Consider the following 19866-nt stretch of genomic DNA (forward strand, 5'->3'; position numbering starts at 1 on the left):
TGATTTGTAGTTCTTTGTCTTCTCATTTTTATAGGTGTTTGGTGTGGTGACCTTTTTATGGGTAATAGAGTTGTAGCCTCTCTTACTTCTGGTGTCTGCCCCCCTTGTGGCTGAAGTTGGTATGGGGTCTTGCTGTAGGCTTCCTGATGGGAGGGACTGATGCCTGCCCACTGGTAGGTGGAACTTATTCCTATCCCTTTGGTGGATGAGTCTTTGTCTCTGGGTGAGGTTGGGGCAGCTCTGTGCCTGAGGGGTCTTTAGGTAGCCTGTTTACTGAGGGGTGGGGCTGTGATCCCACCTGGATTGTTGTTTGCCCTGGGGCTTCTCAGTGCTAATAGGTGGGGCCAGATTTTCCCAAAATGGCCACCTGCAGAGAAAGGCATGCTATTGAATTTTCCCGAGAGCTTTGCTTCCAGTGTCCTCCCACAATGAGCCACATTCACTCCTGTTTTCCCAGGATGTCTTCCAAGAACTGCAGTCAGGTTTGACCCAGATTCCTATGGAGACTGCTTTGCCCTGGGACCCAGTGCATGTGAAAATCTGTGTGCGCCTTTCAAGAATGGGGTCTCCATTTTCCCCAGTGCTGTGGAGTTCCTGAGCACAAGCCCCACTGGCCTTCAATGCCAGATGCTCCAGGGGCTCTTTCTCCCAGTGCCAGATCCCCACACGTGGGAGTTTGATGTGGGGCTTAGAACTCCCACTCCTTTAGGTGAGTTTCAGTGAACCAGTTACTTTTCAGTCTGTGGGGCTTCCCACCCAGGAGGTATGGGGTTGCTTATGTCATGTAATCGTCCCTCCTACCTCTTGATGTGGCCTCCTCTTCATCTTCTGGAGTAGGATATCTTTTTGAAAGTTTCCAGTCCATTTGTTTGAAGATTGCTCAGTATTTTGTTGTAAATTTTGTTGTTTTTTAGGAGGGAAGTTAAGCTCCAGTCCTTCTATTCCTCTATCTTAATCCCTGAGTCCCTTATTTTTTGCTGGGTTTTTGCTCACAAAGTTCATAAAAAACTGATTTCTTATCTCCTTTTTCATTCTGTTGTCTTCAGAGAGTAAAATCTGAGTCAGTCCCCTGGAAGCTCTCCATCAGTCCTTGGAGATTTTCTTCTTATTTCCCCCTGAGACCAAGTATGAAGCTGATGTTGGTGCCTCACAAAAGTATGGGTGACTATGAGGTTGTGAGGAAACACCTGGTTGGATGGGAGCCAAAGCCCATGGCATGTAGGGACCACCCTGCCTGATGCTTCCATTATCACTTCCGATTACAAAAGTATTCTCTGGCATTAGGGAGGGAGCTGTGAACTAATGCATACCATCTCATGTGGCATTAATAGCAAATGAAAATGAAAATAATTATGGGCAAAAGCTACATGATAGAGTAAATCTCTTTCAAGTCTGATTTCCTACTCTTTTTTCTTACATTAATGATTTACAACCTTACAGATAAATATTAGTTCATAGGACTTGGTTTATTATGATTTGATATACAAAATAAAGAGTAGAAAACTTGATTAAGAATTTATGAGAAGTTTCAGAGGTTCAATGAGGAGAATTTTTTGATAATTTTTATTAGAAGAAAAAGGAAAAACAGTTATTCAAAGGAAATATTTAAAAACAGTTGAAATAGTTGATTTCCTGTTGTGGTTCATGAGTTAAGAATGTGACACAGTATTCATGAGGATGCTGGTTTGATCTCTGGCCTCACTCAGTGGGTTAAGGATCAGGCAGTGCTGTGAGCTGTGGCATAGGTCACAGATATGGCTTGGATCTGCAGCTGCTTTGGCTGAGGTGTAGGGCATAGCTGCAGCTCCTATCTGACCCCTAGCCCAGGAACTTGCATAAGTGACAGGTGTGGCATAAAAATAATAAATAAAAACAAACAAGCTCTTGAAAAGAAATGTTTGAATACCTCAGTGAGCCCTTTATAAAATTATATAACATTAAAATGAATCACTGAAACACAGAAAGTTGTTAACTCACTTTTGTTTCACTTAGGTCAGAGGTGTTTGTGCCAGCAACTAATAGCTGTTTATTGGTAAGCTAATTTATCAAAGATGGCCCCCACCCTTTCATTTCCTGTGTGCTGTTAAAGATCAGTCTTGACTGGAGTAAAATGTTTTAAATACTTGAGAGCCAAGTCCCATTATAAACCCAAGATTTCCTTCAGGTTTATTTTTAGACATAAATGTGGGAGAGTGAAATTTAGAGCTTAAGATGTTTAGCTAGTGTTGTTAGGAAAATAAGAATGCTATGATTGTGGGAATGGGTTAAATTTTTCCATATTTCCTTGGTTTGTTCCCTCATAACCTGGGATGCTTGAGAACCTTGTACCCTCAAGACAGCTGTCTAGGTGTGCAGGAGTGGCCCTGCAGCCTCATGTTGCATATGTTACTTTGAAGCTCATAGTTATGGGAATTTCAGCTTTCAGCTCTAGCTAGAGCCTGTTTTGATAAATCATATCTGACCAGAGGATAAGGGAGGCTTTTTCCTTTTAAGACACACTGATTTACATTTAGAAACAGAGGAGAAATCCAGTTTGCTCATTAGGATGAAGTTATATAGGGTAGGCTACCCTTAAAGTATGCCAGGTATAATCTGCACAATCTTCATACATTAATGTATAAACCATAACTTTTTTTTCACATCTGAAAGTATTTATGTATTGTTTTCCCCACTTAAAAGTGGTATTTACCCTGTTTCTAAGTAAAATTACTAAATTGACAGTGATCAATGTAGGTTAAAATATGGTATCTACAGACTGCTTTTACCCGAAACAAAGTGCCTTTCCCACAAAGTATGTACCTCATTCACAGCTACATTTTTTTATAAACTTATCAATATCTTTGAAGCTTTGAAATACCTATTTCATCTGACAAACTGTTCCTTCTATAATTGAGAATTCTAGGGACTGTTCCCTTCCTCCACCCAGGTGATCACATTTTTATTTTCATGATTAAGGTCGTCATTGTCTCCATCAGTTAAATGTCCTTTGGTAGTTCCTGCTTCATTTTGTAATCTCATGAACTAAAAAGACTGAGACAGTCTGTGGTTTTTTATGCAATAGCACATTTGACTAAAAGTAAAGAATGATTTCTGTAAGGTGTTAGGTATCCCAATTATTTGAAGAAGGAGGTTTTCCCCTGAACTCTGTGGGTATCTGAGGTCTTGAGTCTTAATGTGAATGTCAAGATTTCAGGTGTTAACAATGGAATACTACTCAGCCATAAAAAGGATGACATAATGCCATTTGCAGCAACATGGATGGAACTAGAGAATCTCATACTGAGTGAAATGAGCCAGAAAGACAAAGGCAAATACCATATGATATCACTTATAACTGGAATCTAATATCCAGCACAAATGAACATCTCCTCAGAAAAGAAAATCATGGACTTGGAGAAGAGACTTGTGGTTGCCTGATGGGAGGGGGAGGGAGTGGGAGGGATCGGGAGCTTGGGCTTATCAGACACCACCTAGAATAGATTTACAAGGAGATCCTGCTGAATAGCATTGAGAACTATGTGTAGATACTCATGTTGCAACAGAAGAAAGGGTGGGGGAAAAAACTGTAATTGCAATGTATACATGTAAGGATAACCTGACCCCCTTGCTGTATAGTGGGAAAATAAAAAAAAAAAAAAAAAAAAAAAAAGATTTCAGGTGTTAAGTATGATAATCTAAGATGGATAAAATTTTAGAACCTACTTAATTGTAATTTCAGATATTTTTCTGACATAATTTAGTATTTTTTTGAGTATGCTAATTTGGTAAAAGTAACAGAGAAGAAGGAAAATTTTTAATTGTTATAAATGATTTTTTTCTTTATAAAAATGTTTTTTTTAAAAAACCCCGCCAAAATGGCAAACTTAAGCCGATTGAAATTATTTTATTGTGATATACTTCACACAATGGTTTTAGTATATTCATATTGTGCAACCATCACCACTATATCATTGTAGAACATTCCAATCTCCCCAGTAAGAAACTTCATTCCTATTAGCAATTAGCCTCAATCCCCTCTACACGCTTTTCAGTTTTCTGGCAATCACTCATCTAATTTTTGATCCCTGTAGATTTGCCTTTTCTGGACATTTCACATAAGTAGAGCCATACAGTATGTGACCTTTTAGTGTATAGTTTCTTTCACTTAGTGTAATGTTTTCAGGGTTCATCCATGTTGTAACATATGACAGTACTTCATTCCTTTTGAATAACTGAATAATGTTCTGATATGTGGATTTATCACATATTGTTTATCCGTTTATCAGCTGATAGACATTTGGGTCGTTCCATCTTTGGGTTATTATGAATAATGTTGTAATGAACATTCATGTACAAGTTTTTATGTGAATATCTGTTTTCAGTTCTCTGAGTTATATACTTAGAAATTGCTGAGTTATATCATAAATCTATGTTTAAGTTTTTGAGGAACTGCCAGCCTGTTTTCCACAGTGGTTGCAACATTTTACATTCCCACCAGCAATGTATATGATGTATGAGTGTTCCAGTTTCTCTATAATATCAACACTTGTTATTTTCACATTTTTAAAAAATTATAGACATCCTAGTGGGTATGTAGTGGTGTCTCATTGTGGTTTTATTTACATTTTTCCTGATGACTAATGATCTTGAGCATCTTTTAATGTGCTTATTAGCCCTTATATATATTCTTTGGAGATATGACTATTCATATCCTTTGTATACTTTTTAATTGGTATTTTTCATTAAGTTATGAGGTATTTATATATTCTTGATACAAGCAAATATATAATTTGAAAAATTTTTTTTCACCTTGTGAATGGTCTTTCCATTTTCTTGATAGTGCTCTTTGACACACAAAAGTTTTTAATTTTACAAGGTCCTGCTTATTTATTTTTCATTGCACATACTTTTAGTGTCATGTCTGAAAAACCATTGTCTAATGCAAGGTCATGCAAATTTTCACCTGTGTTTCCTTCTGAGAGTATAGTTTTAACTCTTGCACTTAGGTCTTTAATCCATTGTGAGTTAATTTCTGTATATGGTATGAGGTAGATGTCCAAATGCATTGTTTTGTATGTGGAACCATATTTAATTTAAAATATGAAAAAAGCAGCAGCTGTTAAATTATTGTTTCTTTATTGAAATAAACATTGGAACTATGAAACAATTTTAGATAAAACAACTAATTGCATTATACATAGAGAAGTGAATTAATTATAATGGTATTCCCATTGGATATGTTATAGCTGTTAAATTCACCATTTTTAAGTGTGGCTAAAATGTAGAGCTACCTGTAAAGACAGTCTAATGGAACACTTTAATCAGCATTGTTGCTGGAAGGAGGAATATGAGATAGCTCATTATTGAATTTGGCTTTAACTGAATATAGTATTTGAGGGTAGATGTTTAATATTTACTGTTGTGATCAGATTAGTATTTTAATAATGTTACATCAGCTGCAAGCATGTGTTCTTTTTCCTCACTGTACTGAAGGTGTTAACCTATTCATAGCACCTCCCCTCACTGAGATCTGCCCCACATCCAGGATCTTTCCATGCTTTAGGAGGTCATAAATTTGCATTGCAGACTGTTTCTTATAGACTGCTTCTGAAGTCAAGGCCAAAGTTGTTAGACAGGAGTCATTGCATAACCTGAAAGCCTACTGGCAATCATGAGAGGCCATTTCCATTGAAAGCCTTTTAAACCACATTGTATTTGATGAGATCTGTTCTAGTCATGTCAACAACACTGCCTTCTCTCCAGAGTGATTGTTTTTCTGTAGAATTTTTGTTATAAGTGGCTGAGCAAATATTTTGTTCCATTTTACAGCCCCTAGTGAGTACTGGTTGTTTACTGATCTATGTAGTGCAAAACACCCTTATAATAGTAGCATTCTGAAAAATGTTCTTTAAAACCAGAATAAAACACATTTTGTTCCAGATAACTGTTCCCTAGACATAAGAAAAACTAAATTATTCAACATCTGTCTCCTTAAAATTAGTATTTTTCTATAGTCTGTAAACATATAGGTGATTTTAATTTTTTTTAAATTTATTTTATGGCCACACCCAAAGTATATCTTAATTACCAGGTCAGGGATTGAATCCAAGCCATAGTTGTGACCTACTCCATGCTGCAGCAACAGCAGATCCTTTAACCCACTGGACTGGTCTGGGGTGAAACCCATATCTCCGCAGTGACTTGAGGTGCTGCAGTCAGATTCTTAACCCACTGAACCACGGCAAGAACTCCTAGGTTATTTTTAATTTTAGAAATACTTTATACTTGAACTTAGGAAATAAAAATATTAAAAAATAAAGATATGCTTCCAATACATATAATAACATAGTAAGATTTGCTTGTTTGCTTCTTTTTAGAAAATCAGCAAATTATAATTCATCTGTGTTTTAAGTTGTACATAAGTTATGACATTGGTATTATAATGCTTGGCTTCCACCATTGGCATAGTGAGATATAGTTCTTGTAAATCATAACATAATGAACTTATTTTTATTTGTTTAGTGTTTTCTTTCAAGTCTTTTAGAGCAAGCTTGTACTTCCTCTGACAAGGCATGTTGTTAATTTAAGCCTAAATGTTATATATTTTAAACCTTAGTTGCCTTCCTTTATTATTATTATCGTTATTATTATTTTTGTCTTTTTAGGGTTGCATCCACGTCATGTGGAAGTTCCCAGGCTAGGGGCCGAATTGGAGCTGTAGCTGCTGGCCTATGCCACAGCCACAGCAATGCAAGATCTGAGTCACATCCATGACCTATGCTGCAGCTTGTGGCAATACAGGATCCTTAACCCAGTGAGTGAGGCCAGGGATCGAACCTGCATACTCATGGATATTAGTCAGGTTCTTCAGCTGCTGAACCACAACGGGAACCCCACCTTTCTTTACTGTTAAGATATTTGTTTTTTTGTTTATTTATTTATTCATTTTTGCCCAGGCACTAAGATGTAGAAAAATGAGAAACAAGGGGAAATAAAAATTAAATTTCTTGCATCATATCACTGCCATAAATACACTGAATTCTCCAATATGGTTAGTCATGTATAAGAAAACTAAATTTTATTCCCAGAATTGTAAGTTTTGTATCACTAGTATTAGAAGAACTTATCAGGATTTATTTTCTATAACTTCACTGAATAGAGAGGAAGTCTATTTTTTATGTTTGCTCAAATGCTTAAATGACCCAGATCATGTCAGACTGATACTTTGTTCTATATAGGCAATCTTAGTGTTGATAAAATGTTTAAATTTATTGAGCTGTGATTTCATACTGACTCAGTAGAATGATCTGATGGTAGTTTTAGTTGAGATGTGTAATATAACAGTAACGCTGAATACTGCTAATGGACTAAAATGCTATTATTGATGCTGTGACACATTTTACACGTAACATTGTATGAGCCTTAAGGAAAGGATGTTTGATTCTGAAAAAATAAATTTGTAGAAAAAAAATGCAGTGGAATGATCTGATGAGAGGATCGATGAGAGTCACAAGCACAACTGGAAAAAGTAAATGGGTAAAAAATAATAAAGAGAAAAAACAATGATTACTAATAAAGATAAGATGAATAAGAGACCTAAAGAAGCAATAAAAAATGTGCGAAGTCAGGGGAAATCAGAAGGTATTGGAGGAAGCAGAAGTGTGAGACCAAAAATGAGTTACCTTTAAGAAAATATATTTTGCTAGAGCTAATGTCTCCTGTTAGAGATCCAGGTAGGGGCACATGCAAAAGGCAATCAAGGAAACGAGAAGTTGTGGAAGTAAGGTAGTATTTGAATTTGGCCTGATTGCCTGTCTTTTTAAATAAAGTTTTGGGAAGAATTGTGTGAGTGAGTCTCTAGTCAACCTGTAATTCTTCCCAATCAACAGTTATAGTATTAGCTAAAGACTAAACAAATTCTCAAAAAGAATAAAAAATTATTAAGAAATTTGTGGAAACGAGTTTTGTTTCTAGTTTCATAGTAGCAAGTGAACATTAGGTAAAGTATCTTAATAACAAAAATAACTAAGATATCAGTCCATTAAAAATGATCAGTTTTACTTTACTTCTATAAAACTTAGAATTTGTAGATTTGCATATAGGCCTTAGAGTCTGTTAAAGATATAACTGCTGCTTCAATTGATGTACATCTTCTTTGTCCAGCTGGAAGGCAAACAACTGTGAGGATCGAATATCCAGAATATTCTTTATTTTTCATTATTTTAATAATTAACTCATTTGATAAATTCAAAACATAGCTATTTAGAAATTTGAAAAAAAAGTAGCAGGAAGAACATTATACTTCAGGCTTTCATTTTATTTTAAGCAATTGTTCAACCATCAGACTCTAAATGGTATAAAATACATTTTTCCTGCTTAAGGTTTCATTTCCCTTTCACTGAAGGTAGCTTGTACTAGCAGCAGGCAGATTCACATTCAGTAGGCCAATATTTCTCACCTTTTACTAGTGTTTGGTGATTCTCTTACTTCTGATTATATGCCATTTGATTTTTAATCTCCTCTTAAAATTTCCCAGAGATACATAGCTTGAAAATTATCACAACTTAGAATAGATTTACAAGGAGATCCTGCTGAATAGCATTGAGAACTTTGTCTAGATACTCATGTTGCAACAGAACAAAGGGTGGGGAAAAAAAATGTAATTGTAATGTATACATGTAAGGATAACTTGATCCCCTTGCTGTACAGTGGGAAAATAAAAAAAAAAAAAGAAAATTAAAGGGGTTTTTAATGGAATTTTTGAGAAATGTTTAAAATCCTGTGAGTTACTTGAAGTCAGTCACCCTAGTGTATTATTATACCAGATTTGAATAATTCATTACTTAGATTATTAAACTAATAACTAAATTTATATAAGAATAGAAAGGAATTAAATGTCTTTTTTTTTTTTTTTTTTCTTCTTTGGCCATCCCATGGCATATGGAGCTGGAGGGCTAGGGATCAGAGCTGAGCCAGAGTTGCAAGGTTGCAACTGTGGCAGCTGTGGCAATGCCAGATCCTTAATACAGTGTTCTAGGATGAGGATCAAACCCGCAGTCCAGTGCATCAAAGATACCTCCAACCCTTTTGCACCACAAGAGAACTCCAAATGTCTTTTTATGATTATTAAAAATTTGTAAAAACTTTACTGTTAGTGTTTGAAGTTTTATATAGCTTGTTCAAGCTCATTGAGAGGTTTATGTGCATATTTTCCATGCTGCTTTATTTTAGTTTTTTTTTTAATGGTTTCTTATTTGGGTACTTAATTTGAATAAAATCTAGACTTTGACTTTTTTTTTTAACATTTTTGTCTTCGCCTCTCAAAAAAGGAGCTCATCTTGTGCTCAAATGTTAGAGATAAATGCATACAAATCTTCATCACATACTTGGGAATTGGTTTGAACTAGAGTGAAAAAATAGCCTCTTATTCTTAGGTCAAGAAAAAAAAACATTTAGGAGTTTTCATTGTGACTCAGTAGTAATGAACCCAACTGGTATCCATGAGGATGTGCATTTGATCCCTGGCCTTGCTCAGTGGGTCAGGGATCCTGCGTTATTGTAGGCTGTGGTGTAGGTTGCAGATGTGTCTTGGATCTGGCATTGCTGTGGCTCTGATGTAGGCTGGCCACTGCAGGTCCAATTCAGCCCTTCACCGGGGAACTTCCATATGCTTCAAGTGCAGCCCTAAAAAGCCAATTATATGTATGTATATTGTGTCTTCATTTAAACTAATCTTTTTATTTCAGTAAGCTGTTTTTGCTTGAATATTCTTTAAGAACAAGGCTCAGGGAAAATAACTAACTCAACAGCTATCCTGGTCTATCAGAAATCTTGTCTTATTGATTATAACTTGTTAACTGTATTGGATTACTATACATTTTAAAAAGGAGACCTCTATATCTGTGGCAAAACTTTTAGATAATGACAAAAAAGTCTTTCCTCACTTAGGCTTAGAAAGATGTGATATTCAAAGTCAAAAGCTTCATTTCATTTTTTTTTTTTTTTTCTTTTTAGGCATTTGGAAGTTCCCAGGCTAGGGGTCAAATCAGAACTTCATCTGCTGGCCTACGCCATAGCCACAGCAATGTAGAATCCAAGCCAAATCTGTGACCTACACTGCCGCTCATGGCAACACAGCATCCTTAACCCACTGAGTAAGGACAGGGATCAAACCCAAGTCTTCATGGATACTAGTCGGGTTCTTTAGCACTGAGCCACAACGGGAACTCCTTCATTTCATTTTCGATGTCATTGTAAAGGCTTTGGGGAGGCTGGATTTTGTTGCTGATACCTCCTGTATTCTATTACTGTCAAGCTTGCAAAATGGTATTGAAGTGTAATTGAAATCCTCTTAATAAAAACATTCTTTCCAGTGTTCCAGGGAAGTCCTGGAACAGGACTAGTCCTGCTAGACTGAGACAGGATATGTACAACCTTTCCCATGTGTGTGTCTGAGCACATATATGTCCACATATACCCATAGTGAGATCAGCCTGCATTTCATAACAGTATTGTGTAGGGGCTGGGGAACAGCAGCTCTCTATGCAGATTTCATAATATCAACCTGAAGAATGTGATTATTTGCCTCTCATTTATTATTAATTCTATTTTTCCCAATTTATAAAGCACTTCTCATGGAGCATTGTACATATTGTATCTTGAGAACCTTCAGAGTTAGTACTCATTATTATATTTTACCCATAAAGTACTTTTACCATGAGGTTTCTGTGGATGATAAGAATAAACATACAAATAGCTTTTTCTTATAACCAGAAAACATGTGATTCATCTATTATTAATTAAAAATGTTTCAAGGAAACATAACCAGCTTAGTTATCACTATTTGTTATTAGCATCTGGCCTCTTAAAATAACAGATAATTTGCTTTCCTGCTGTGCTCTTGTTTATATTTCTCCCTTGTTTTTTGCCATATGTTTGTAATCCCACATTGGTAGTTTCAATAATGCTATTTCATCCAAGGATCTTGTTGGTCCTCACTGTACAGGATCAGGACCAGCTATGTGACATAGGTAATCATTAAGGCTGTCCAGGGCCTAAGGATAAGAATGAGAAGGCACAGCAACAAGGCAGCATCAAGTGAATCTTTAGTGCTCCTGGGACCCATGAGGTAGACAGTCCACAGCCATATGATTAAGAAATGATTTTGTTAAAAGATAAAACATGACTTTTTTTCTTTTCTTTTGGCTGTGCAGAAATTCTTGGAACAGGGATGGAACCTATGCCACAGCAGTAGCCAGAGCCACAGCAGTGACATAGCTGGATCTTTAATGTGCTGAGTCACCAGAGAATGCCTAACTCAACTTTTTTTTTTTTTTTTGCTTTTTCAGCGCTAAACCCGTGGCATATGGCATATGGAAGTTCCCAGGCTAGGGGTCAAATCAGAGCTGCATCTGCAGAGCTGCATCAGAGCACACCATAGCTGCTGGCAGCATGGGATCCTTAACCCACCAAGTGAGGCAAGGGACTGAACCCACATCCTCTTGGATCCTGGTTGGGTTCATTAACCGCTGAGCCATGAAGGGAACTCTCCTAACTCAACTTTTAATTTAAAAAAAATGAGGGTGTTTTGTGGTAGATTTCTCTGATAATACGCCCTTTTCATCATAACTCTGATTGAAAAATTTTAAATGTATGGATTTATTTTATGAAGTGGTGAATAAGACTGTAAATGCTATTTCTAAATGTTAATATTGTGTGTACCTATGTATGATAGAAAAAACAAATAAGTTTAAAGTATGATGGACACGTATTTGTGCTAAACTTTAGCACCGGTGCTGCAGTAAATATTTTCTTTAAAGGTTATGAAAATTTCAGACTTATCATTTAACTTTTAATTGGTCAGTTAAAGGGAGGAACACATGTAAGAAGTACTTATAATTGCTATGAATTTTACCAGAAAAAAATTGCTATTTTTCTCTAATTTAGTTTTTTTTTTTCAATATTTACTCAAGTTCTGTGATTCGATCCCTATAATTGAGAAGCCTCTGGCAGAACAGGACTGGTACCATGGTGCAATTCCCAGAATAGAAGCGCAAGATCTGTTAAAACAACAAGGAGACTTCTTGGTGCGAGAGAGTCATGGGAAACCTGGTGAATATGTCCTTTCTGTATTTTCTGATGGACAAAGGAGACACTTTATCATACAATATGTTGATGTACGTTTCCAATTTAGTTTATATATATGTTTTGATGTAGTTCATTGCATAGTTTTAATAAAATGAATAGTTTGTGATAAATGCCTGTAATGTTAAGTTTACCACTTAATTTTTCTTTTTCCTGAATTCCTTAAATGCAATGATGCAGAATTCACTAAAATGTTAATCTTTTAAAGGAAATACGTATTTTAAAATATTATAAGTTAAAAACAGTTGTTACAGATTTATATTAAATTTAAATTCATAAATATTTAAAATATTTAAATTTGAAGATACTTTAAGTTAAAAAATAAAAGAAATAATGTGATTATCATAATTTTTTTCTGGAGAAAATTATGAATTTTATACTCTTAAAACTAGCCCCTAAAATTGTTCAAAAATGTTACCATGAGAGATTTTTAAAGAAATTATTTTATTAAATCATAATAATGAAATTCTGTAATGAATGGGACAGTGATAGTTGAATTGCTTTTATGATTCATTGAGGGTTTTTTTTCTCTTTCTGTGAAAAACTATTATTTGTTGGCATTAATAAGCAATAAATAGAAATTGAGGAAAGTTTTTAAATGATCTATTTACATTCCATTTTCTAACACTGATTTATTTGTCGACATTTATTTAAGTATTGTTAAACTACTTATTTTGTTTGTTACATTCTTTATTAAGCATTAAGCAGATGAAGAGTGATCTCAAAATTTTGTTTAACTGCTGAGAAAATTTTAATGTTTTTAGCATGTGAAGAAATTGATACCTCTTTTTGTCATTTTTCACCCCATCATTGCAAATGGCATGCATTTTCAGTTTTCAGGGTGGCTGTCTCTAGGATTTCAGTTTCTATCCAGGCACTAGATTGATACTAATTACCTTATAAGAAGATTGAACCATTATCATTAGATGAACTTTAGAGAGTTTTAGGAACATGTGTATTTTAGTTCATATGTAATTACATACAGATCATCTAATGATAATATACATTACATATTATGTTAGCTATGTAATTTATAGACAGAATTCTGAGGTGAAATTCATATACCATAAAAGCACCATTTAAAAGTGGTATTTACTATAATCACATCTAGGAATTGTATTTAAATTAAAATAGATGCCATTCAGATGAGTTGATATAAATCCATTAAAGTGTGTATTATAGCGTTCACAGTATTATTAATTTTGCATAATATTCAGACCTCAATTTGATAATTATATTTGCCTGCTCTCATATATCCAACCTTCTGTTTCTAATAGTATTCATTCTTTATTTCCTTGACAAACTCTTTATAATTTGTATATGTCTTTGAGTTATGGATGTAGACAAATTCTTTTTTTATAACCTGTGACCATGTTGGCTGTATTTGTAAAGTGGTATGAGAATTGTAGAAGGAAAGATCATAGGTAAAGTATAAGCTAACTACAACTTATATGAATGGCTCCTTCTATTTTCTAAGCTCTTAAAGTTACTATTTTGAAATACGTCGTACATTAAATAAGACTGAAATGTTTCCCTCATTTCCTATTCTTAAGATTTAAAATGTAACCATAGGAATTTAAACTAGGATTCTTTGAAACCAAAAGAAAAGGGTCCACTTGCAAATTATCACTTGTCTTTAACATTGGCATTTTATTTTAAGCGACTAAAGGGAACAGTTTAATGTATTTTAAAAATAAGACATGGTTACAAGTTCACATTTAAAGGTTTTATTTGGCTTCCTCTGTCATTGAAGTTGTGCACAGATCTATATTAAAGATGAGAGTGCTTTTATTTCTGTAAAATGCCCCAGGTTTTCCACTGCCTAATTTTATTTAGTTCATCCTCACTATATAGTGATGAGTTCTTCAATCAGTTGAAAAATGAGAGTTTTAAGGTTTTATAGACTGTTTATTGAATTTTTAATTCTTTTTCTTTTTGTGTACGTGAATCTTACATGGTCTAAAATTATCCCATTACCTTCCTCATATACCTGTTGTCTGAAAGCAGACCTAAAAATGGGGAAATTCATTACTAGATATTAATGATTGCCGATTATATTTCCAATCAATGAATTTATAATCCAGTAGTAGATTATAAAAGAAGAGCATGAATAAGGGGACAGGTGTCCTAAAAGAGGAAGACATAAAGAAATATTGGACTTTAGAGAATGGAAAAAATGTCTAACAGTGGATCAGTGGAGACTTAGGTTTCAGTCCCAGATCTGTACTTTGCTGGCTCTGTCATTTAGGAAGTAATGGGGTAATAGCTGATAAGAGTGATTGGGACAGTCAAATGGTGAATATATTCTTTTTAACATGTAAAGTGCTATGCAGATAGTTAGGCATTTTTACCATTGTTGGATGACTTTATTCAAGAAAACATACTTTGTAAGATATATCAATATAATTGGAAACATTAAACAAAAAATTTTGGTTCCTCTTGATATTTATTTGTGACATTTAAATAGTAATGAAAGTTGTTTTAGAATTCATATATTTACGTTTGAGGTATTCATTGATCACAAGTAATGTTATTTTTAGCAACACTATCTCTGTCAACTGCAGTCTAGTTTGGCAGTTATTTTGAAGCTTTATTTTTGTATGCATATCATCGTTATTTTTTAACATGGTGTGAAACTGCCATGCTGTGAACTTTATGACTGATCAAGATGGATGCAGATACTTTCAATTTTTACACTTTTTACTGCTCTAGCAGAGAGTATCTGTTGTTTTAGCTAGTTCAAGCAAGAAGAGCTATGCTTTTCATTGGATCCTAATTATATTAATTTCATAAAGCCAGATATATTGAGCATATCTAAGCCTCCGAATCTTGGTGCACTTCTCGTGTTATTTACTGACCACTTCCATAGTTACTGACCTGTTTATGGTGTTTGATATAAGGTCATAGAGTTTGTACCTAAACCTGTTATTTTGTGTCATAAATGTCCATGGATTTTCATAGAGATTCAAATAGCATTATTCCATTTGATAAGTTAGTATATAATCAAATCCTTGCTTTTGTATATGATAAATAGAAGTACATATGATAAAACAAAAGTATTCCAGGAAGAACTTTTTATGCTATTATTAATAGGAAAGTACCAATTCATATTTGTCTAATTTATCTGACATCTTTGATAAAAACACATTTTGACAAAGTATCATGTTATGCAATGTAGGGAGGTGAAACTGAAAATGTATGGCCTACTGCTCAGTGAGCTTAGTAGAGACATTAGTGAGACATTAGTAGAATGCATGAACAGAGAAATATTAAAGATGCAGTGGAAAATCCTCTATATAATGGCACATCATCATTTTTAAATTTCTTCATTTGTTCATTCAGGAAATGGTAATTGAGCAAGTATTCTATAAGGCCCAGGGAAATGGGTCAATAGAACAAATATAACGCAAAAGTCGAGTTGTGAGTAATTGCTATGCGAGGTTGGACCTCTTGGTGTATTAGTTCATCAGTTCCTTCACCAAATACTTATTGGATGTTTTATCATGCATGTAAGTTTCACTTTGAACTGAATATAGTCTCTGAATGTACCAGATGGGTTGACTTTTTTTTTGTGGCTGCAATCTCTTTTAAATGTGCTTTTTAAGGAAAACAAAGTGAAAGTGAGTAGAGATCCAAAACTTGTTTGGATGGCAGTTAATTCCAAGTTTGTGGCCTGATCCTTGCACACTTAAGATTATTTTAACTGTTCTACTCCAGCCATTCAGGGATTCAAGGATTCAATAAGTGGCTTGAAGTCAAAACGAAGCCATTGTAAGATTTCATTTTCTGTGCCACTGACACACAATTAGGAGCTTAGGAGACTTCCTTCTTAACAATAAAACAAACCCATTCCAAATCCTTATTTATTTGTTTCCAGGAAATACTAATTGAGTACTTTTTAAGGCCCAGAGATATAATGGTGGTGCTTCAGTCTAGAGGGAGGCTCACAATCTTTGGTAAATCACACATGACATATATAATTATAAACTACAGTCAGTGCTGAAAAAACACACAATACAATGAAAGATTTTAGCTGGGAAACTTGAGGAGGCTGAGTTTGAGACAATATCTGAAGAGTGAATAAAAGTTAACTAGGAAAAGCCATGCCAAAATCTTATTAATATTATTTCTCAGATTCCCCAGCAATCCTTCCTGTGTCCTTATTTAATTAGTTTTGTAACTATTCACTGTGCCATTTTCATCTGAGAAAGCTGAAATTTATGTTTTATACTTTTATTTTTAGGTGTTACCTAAAAATTTAACCTTTGTTTTTATTCACCTTATTCATCTAGGCTTCCTTCAGAAATGCTTTTCCTTCTTTTTGTTTCTTTTTTCATTTCTTTTCTTTTCTTTTTTTTTTTTTTTTGATTTTTAGGGCCACGCCTGTGGTATATGGAGGTTCCCAGGCTCTGGGTCAAAACAGAGCTACAGATGCCAGCCTTCGCCACACCAGTGCAGGATCCAAGCCACATCTGCAACCTACACCACAGCTCATGGCAACGCCAGATCCTTAACCCATTGAGTGAGGCCAGGGATCCGAACCCACAACCTCCTGGTTCCTAGTCAGATTCGTTTACACTATGCCACAAGGGAAACTCCTGTTTTCTTTTTCCTTAAGCATGATAGATTCTTTCTCAGTTATTTTTCAGGAGATCTACTCAGGCATATTATTTCAAATTACACATTCATTGATTCTCCTTCTCTTTTTTGTGTTTATTCTGTTCTGTCTGACTTCCTTGCATAATAATACCCCTGTAGCAGCAAAATGTCTATAGCAATAAAATCTGATTCTCCTTTTTATGTGTTTGACATCTATATGCATGATTGATTCTTAAGTAGTGCACTGATAAGTCAGGAACAAATTCTAGATACAGTAAATGTTTTTAAAACAAAAGTAATTCATACTCAGCATTAAAATTCAGAAATATGTGTCATGAAACACATGCTCTACAATAACACCCCCTTATGGACTCATTGTATATTCCTTGAGATTTTTAAAAATATATTCTAATTATACATATCTCTACAATTCTTATTTTACAAAAATTTAGTCATACCACATTTTTTATTTACACTAATTATTTTTAAATGACATATTAAATAGTTTTTAAAATGTAATACAAATGATAGTCAACAAAATGATCTTTATAAGAATTTGTAAAAACTAATTCTTTTCTACTGTTTTTTTTAATTGCTTCTTTTGGAATTCACATAAGAGAAATTTCTTATTTAAAAGTTAATCTGGATTTTTTTTAGATGCAAATAGTATGTTTTTCCTCTGACTTGTTTCACTTATTATTGACTTGTTTCACTTATTGTTATTGCACATGGAAGGGTTTCATTCTTTTTTATGGGTGAGTCCATTGTGTGTGTATGTGTGTATGTCTATCTTCTTTATCCATTCATCTATTATTGGACATTTAGGTTGCTTCCATATCTTGCTATTTTAAACAATACTGTGATAAATATAGGGATCATATATGCATATATCTTTTCTAATTAGTGTTTTTATTTTCTTCGGAAAAATACCAAGAAAGTAGAATTGCTGGATCCCATGATAGTTATATTTTTAATTTTTTGAGAAAACACCATTCTTTTTTCCATATTGACTGAACCAGTTTACAGTCCCAGCAGCAGTGCATGGGTCTTCTGTGAATGTACTATTCTTGACCTTAGTTGCTTGGATGAACTTTATAAACAAACATTTTTTGCATCATTTTTAGATTCATTACTTTATCTCCATCTTTATGAAAGTGAAATAATTCTTTTTGCACTATTAGCACTCAGAACTTCACTGAGTCAGAGGGATTGCTTTAAAAAACTAATTGCTGTGGGAGTTCCTGTCATGGCTCAGTGGTTAATGAATCAGACTAGGAACCATGAGGTTGTGGCTTCGATCCCTGGCCTCGCTCAGTGGGTTAAGGATACGGTGTTGCTGTGAGCTGTGGTGTAGGTTTCAGATGCAGCTCAGATCCTGAGTTGCTATGGCTCTGGTGTAGGCTAGCAGCTACAGCTCTGATTAGACCCCTAGCTTGGGAACCTTCACATGGTGCAGGTGCAGCACTAGAAAAGGCAGAAAGACCAAAAAAAAAAAAAATTGCTATGAATCTGTGTCTTATTTTAGCCCCTGAAGGAATTACTGTTGCTTATATAACTGTATTTAGTCCATCATAATCACAGAAAACTTCCTTTAGATTAAAAACTAGGTATATTCTTAAGAAATGCAAACTGAAAACTACCATTATTTTATTCACTATTTCTCTAGTTATAAGAGGCATGTTAGAAATTTATATAAAGCATTTTGACACTAGTGGCTGATTGAAATTTCATTCTGTGTGAACTTCATCTCATTTAATTACTTTTTTACATTTTTTAATTTTTTAATTTTTTTTTTTTTTTTGTCTTTCTGTCTTTTCTAGGGCCACCTACAGCATGTGGAGGTTTCCAGGCTAGGGGTCTAATTGGAGCTGTAGCCACCGGCCCATGCCAGAGCCATAGCAACTCAGGATCCGAGCTGCATCTGCAACCTACACCATAGCTCATGGCAATGCTGGATCCTTAACCCATTGAGTGAGGCCAGGGATCGAACCTGCAACCTCATGTTTCCTAGTTGGATTAATTAACCACTGAGCCATTATGGGAACTCCTCATTATTTACTTTTTATGAAACATTGTACTGGGGTATCTTGAGTCTATGTCAGTGTGTGTGTAAATTTTCCAGTACTCATTATGTTAAGTTGTCTTACTTGTCCCTTTAATTTTATAGTCATTTTATATGCATTGCATTTCCTTCTTTCACACAAGTTTATTTATCTAGGCAGTATATGCCAGGTACTGTCCTTGACCATAGGGGTACTCTGATGAACAAAACAAATGTAAAAATTTGTCACCTCAGGAGCCTATATTCTAGAGGAGGAGATAGACAAGAAACAAGATAAATAAGTAAAACATATGTGATATTAGACAGTGATAATTTCTAAGGAGAAAAAGTCAGTAGGGACAAAGAGGTAAGAAATTTAGGCAAAGAGTTCCCATTGTGGTAACGAACCTGACTAGCATCCATGAGGATGCAGGTTTAATCTCTGGCCTTGCTCAGTGGGTTAAGTATCCAGCATTGCCTTGAGTTGTGGTATAGTTTGCAGACACAGCTTGGATCCCACATTGCTGTGGCTGAAGTGTAGGCTGGCAGCTGTGGCTCTGATTCGACTCCTAGCCTGGGAACTTCCATATGCTGCACCCATGGCCCTAAAAAAAAAAAAAAAAAAATTGGGGTGAGAAAATGGATGTAGAATGTCCAAAGTAGACCTCAGTGAAAAGATATAACTCAATTTTAATTTAAAAATATGAAGTTGTGATAAATTTCTCTGGTAGTAGTCCCTTTTCATTACAATTCTCTGAAAAATTTTAAATGTATGTATTTATTTTATGACATGGTAAATGCTAACTCTAAATGCTAATATTGTGTGTACCTGTGTACAAGACTGGAGGGAAGTACGGGAGCTTTTACCCAAAGGGCCATCCGGGCACTATTTCAAACAGCAAATGTAAGCCCTGAGGAGGGAATATGTGAAGTGTGTATATACAAGAAGGAAATGAGTGTGGCTAGAGGGGAGTGCAGGTGATGGGGCATTGGTAAGAGGTGAGGTGAGAGAGATGACGGAGGACAGATTAGAGAGCCTTGCAGACCATGCTAAAGACTTCGGCTTTTATTCTGAGAGAGGGAAGAATTTTGAGCAAAGGAAT

At 34.8% G+C, this 19866-nt stretch overlaps 1 protein-coding gene across 8 annotated transcripts in view; it reads left to right on the forward strand.

Annotated features, from left to right (window-relative positions):
• Window positions 1-19866, forward strand: part of FER (FER tyrosine kinase) — a 433188-nt gene that overhangs the window by 198679 nt on the left and 214643 nt on the right. For 6 of the 8 annotated variants that reach the window (XM_005661571.3, XM_021084604.1, XM_021084605.1 and 3 more), the window contains one exon: window positions 11952-12155. The exons of 1 other annotated variant lie outside the window; for it this stretch is intronic. In XM_005661571.3, the coding sequence (XP_005661628.3) occupies window positions 11952-12155 (204 nt within the window). The remainder of the gene's footprint in view (window positions 1-11951; window positions 12156-19866) is intronic. One more of the 8 variants, XR_002341846.1, reaches the window with a different exon arrangement.

The sequence above is a fragment of the Sus scrofa genome, chromosome 2 (genome assembly GCF_000003025.6).
Source record: "Sus scrofa isolate TJ Tabasco breed Duroc chromosome 2, Sscrofa11.1, whole genome shotgun sequence".
Lineage (NCBI taxonomy): Eukaryota > Metazoa > Chordata > Mammalia > Artiodactyla > Suidae > Sus > Sus scrofa.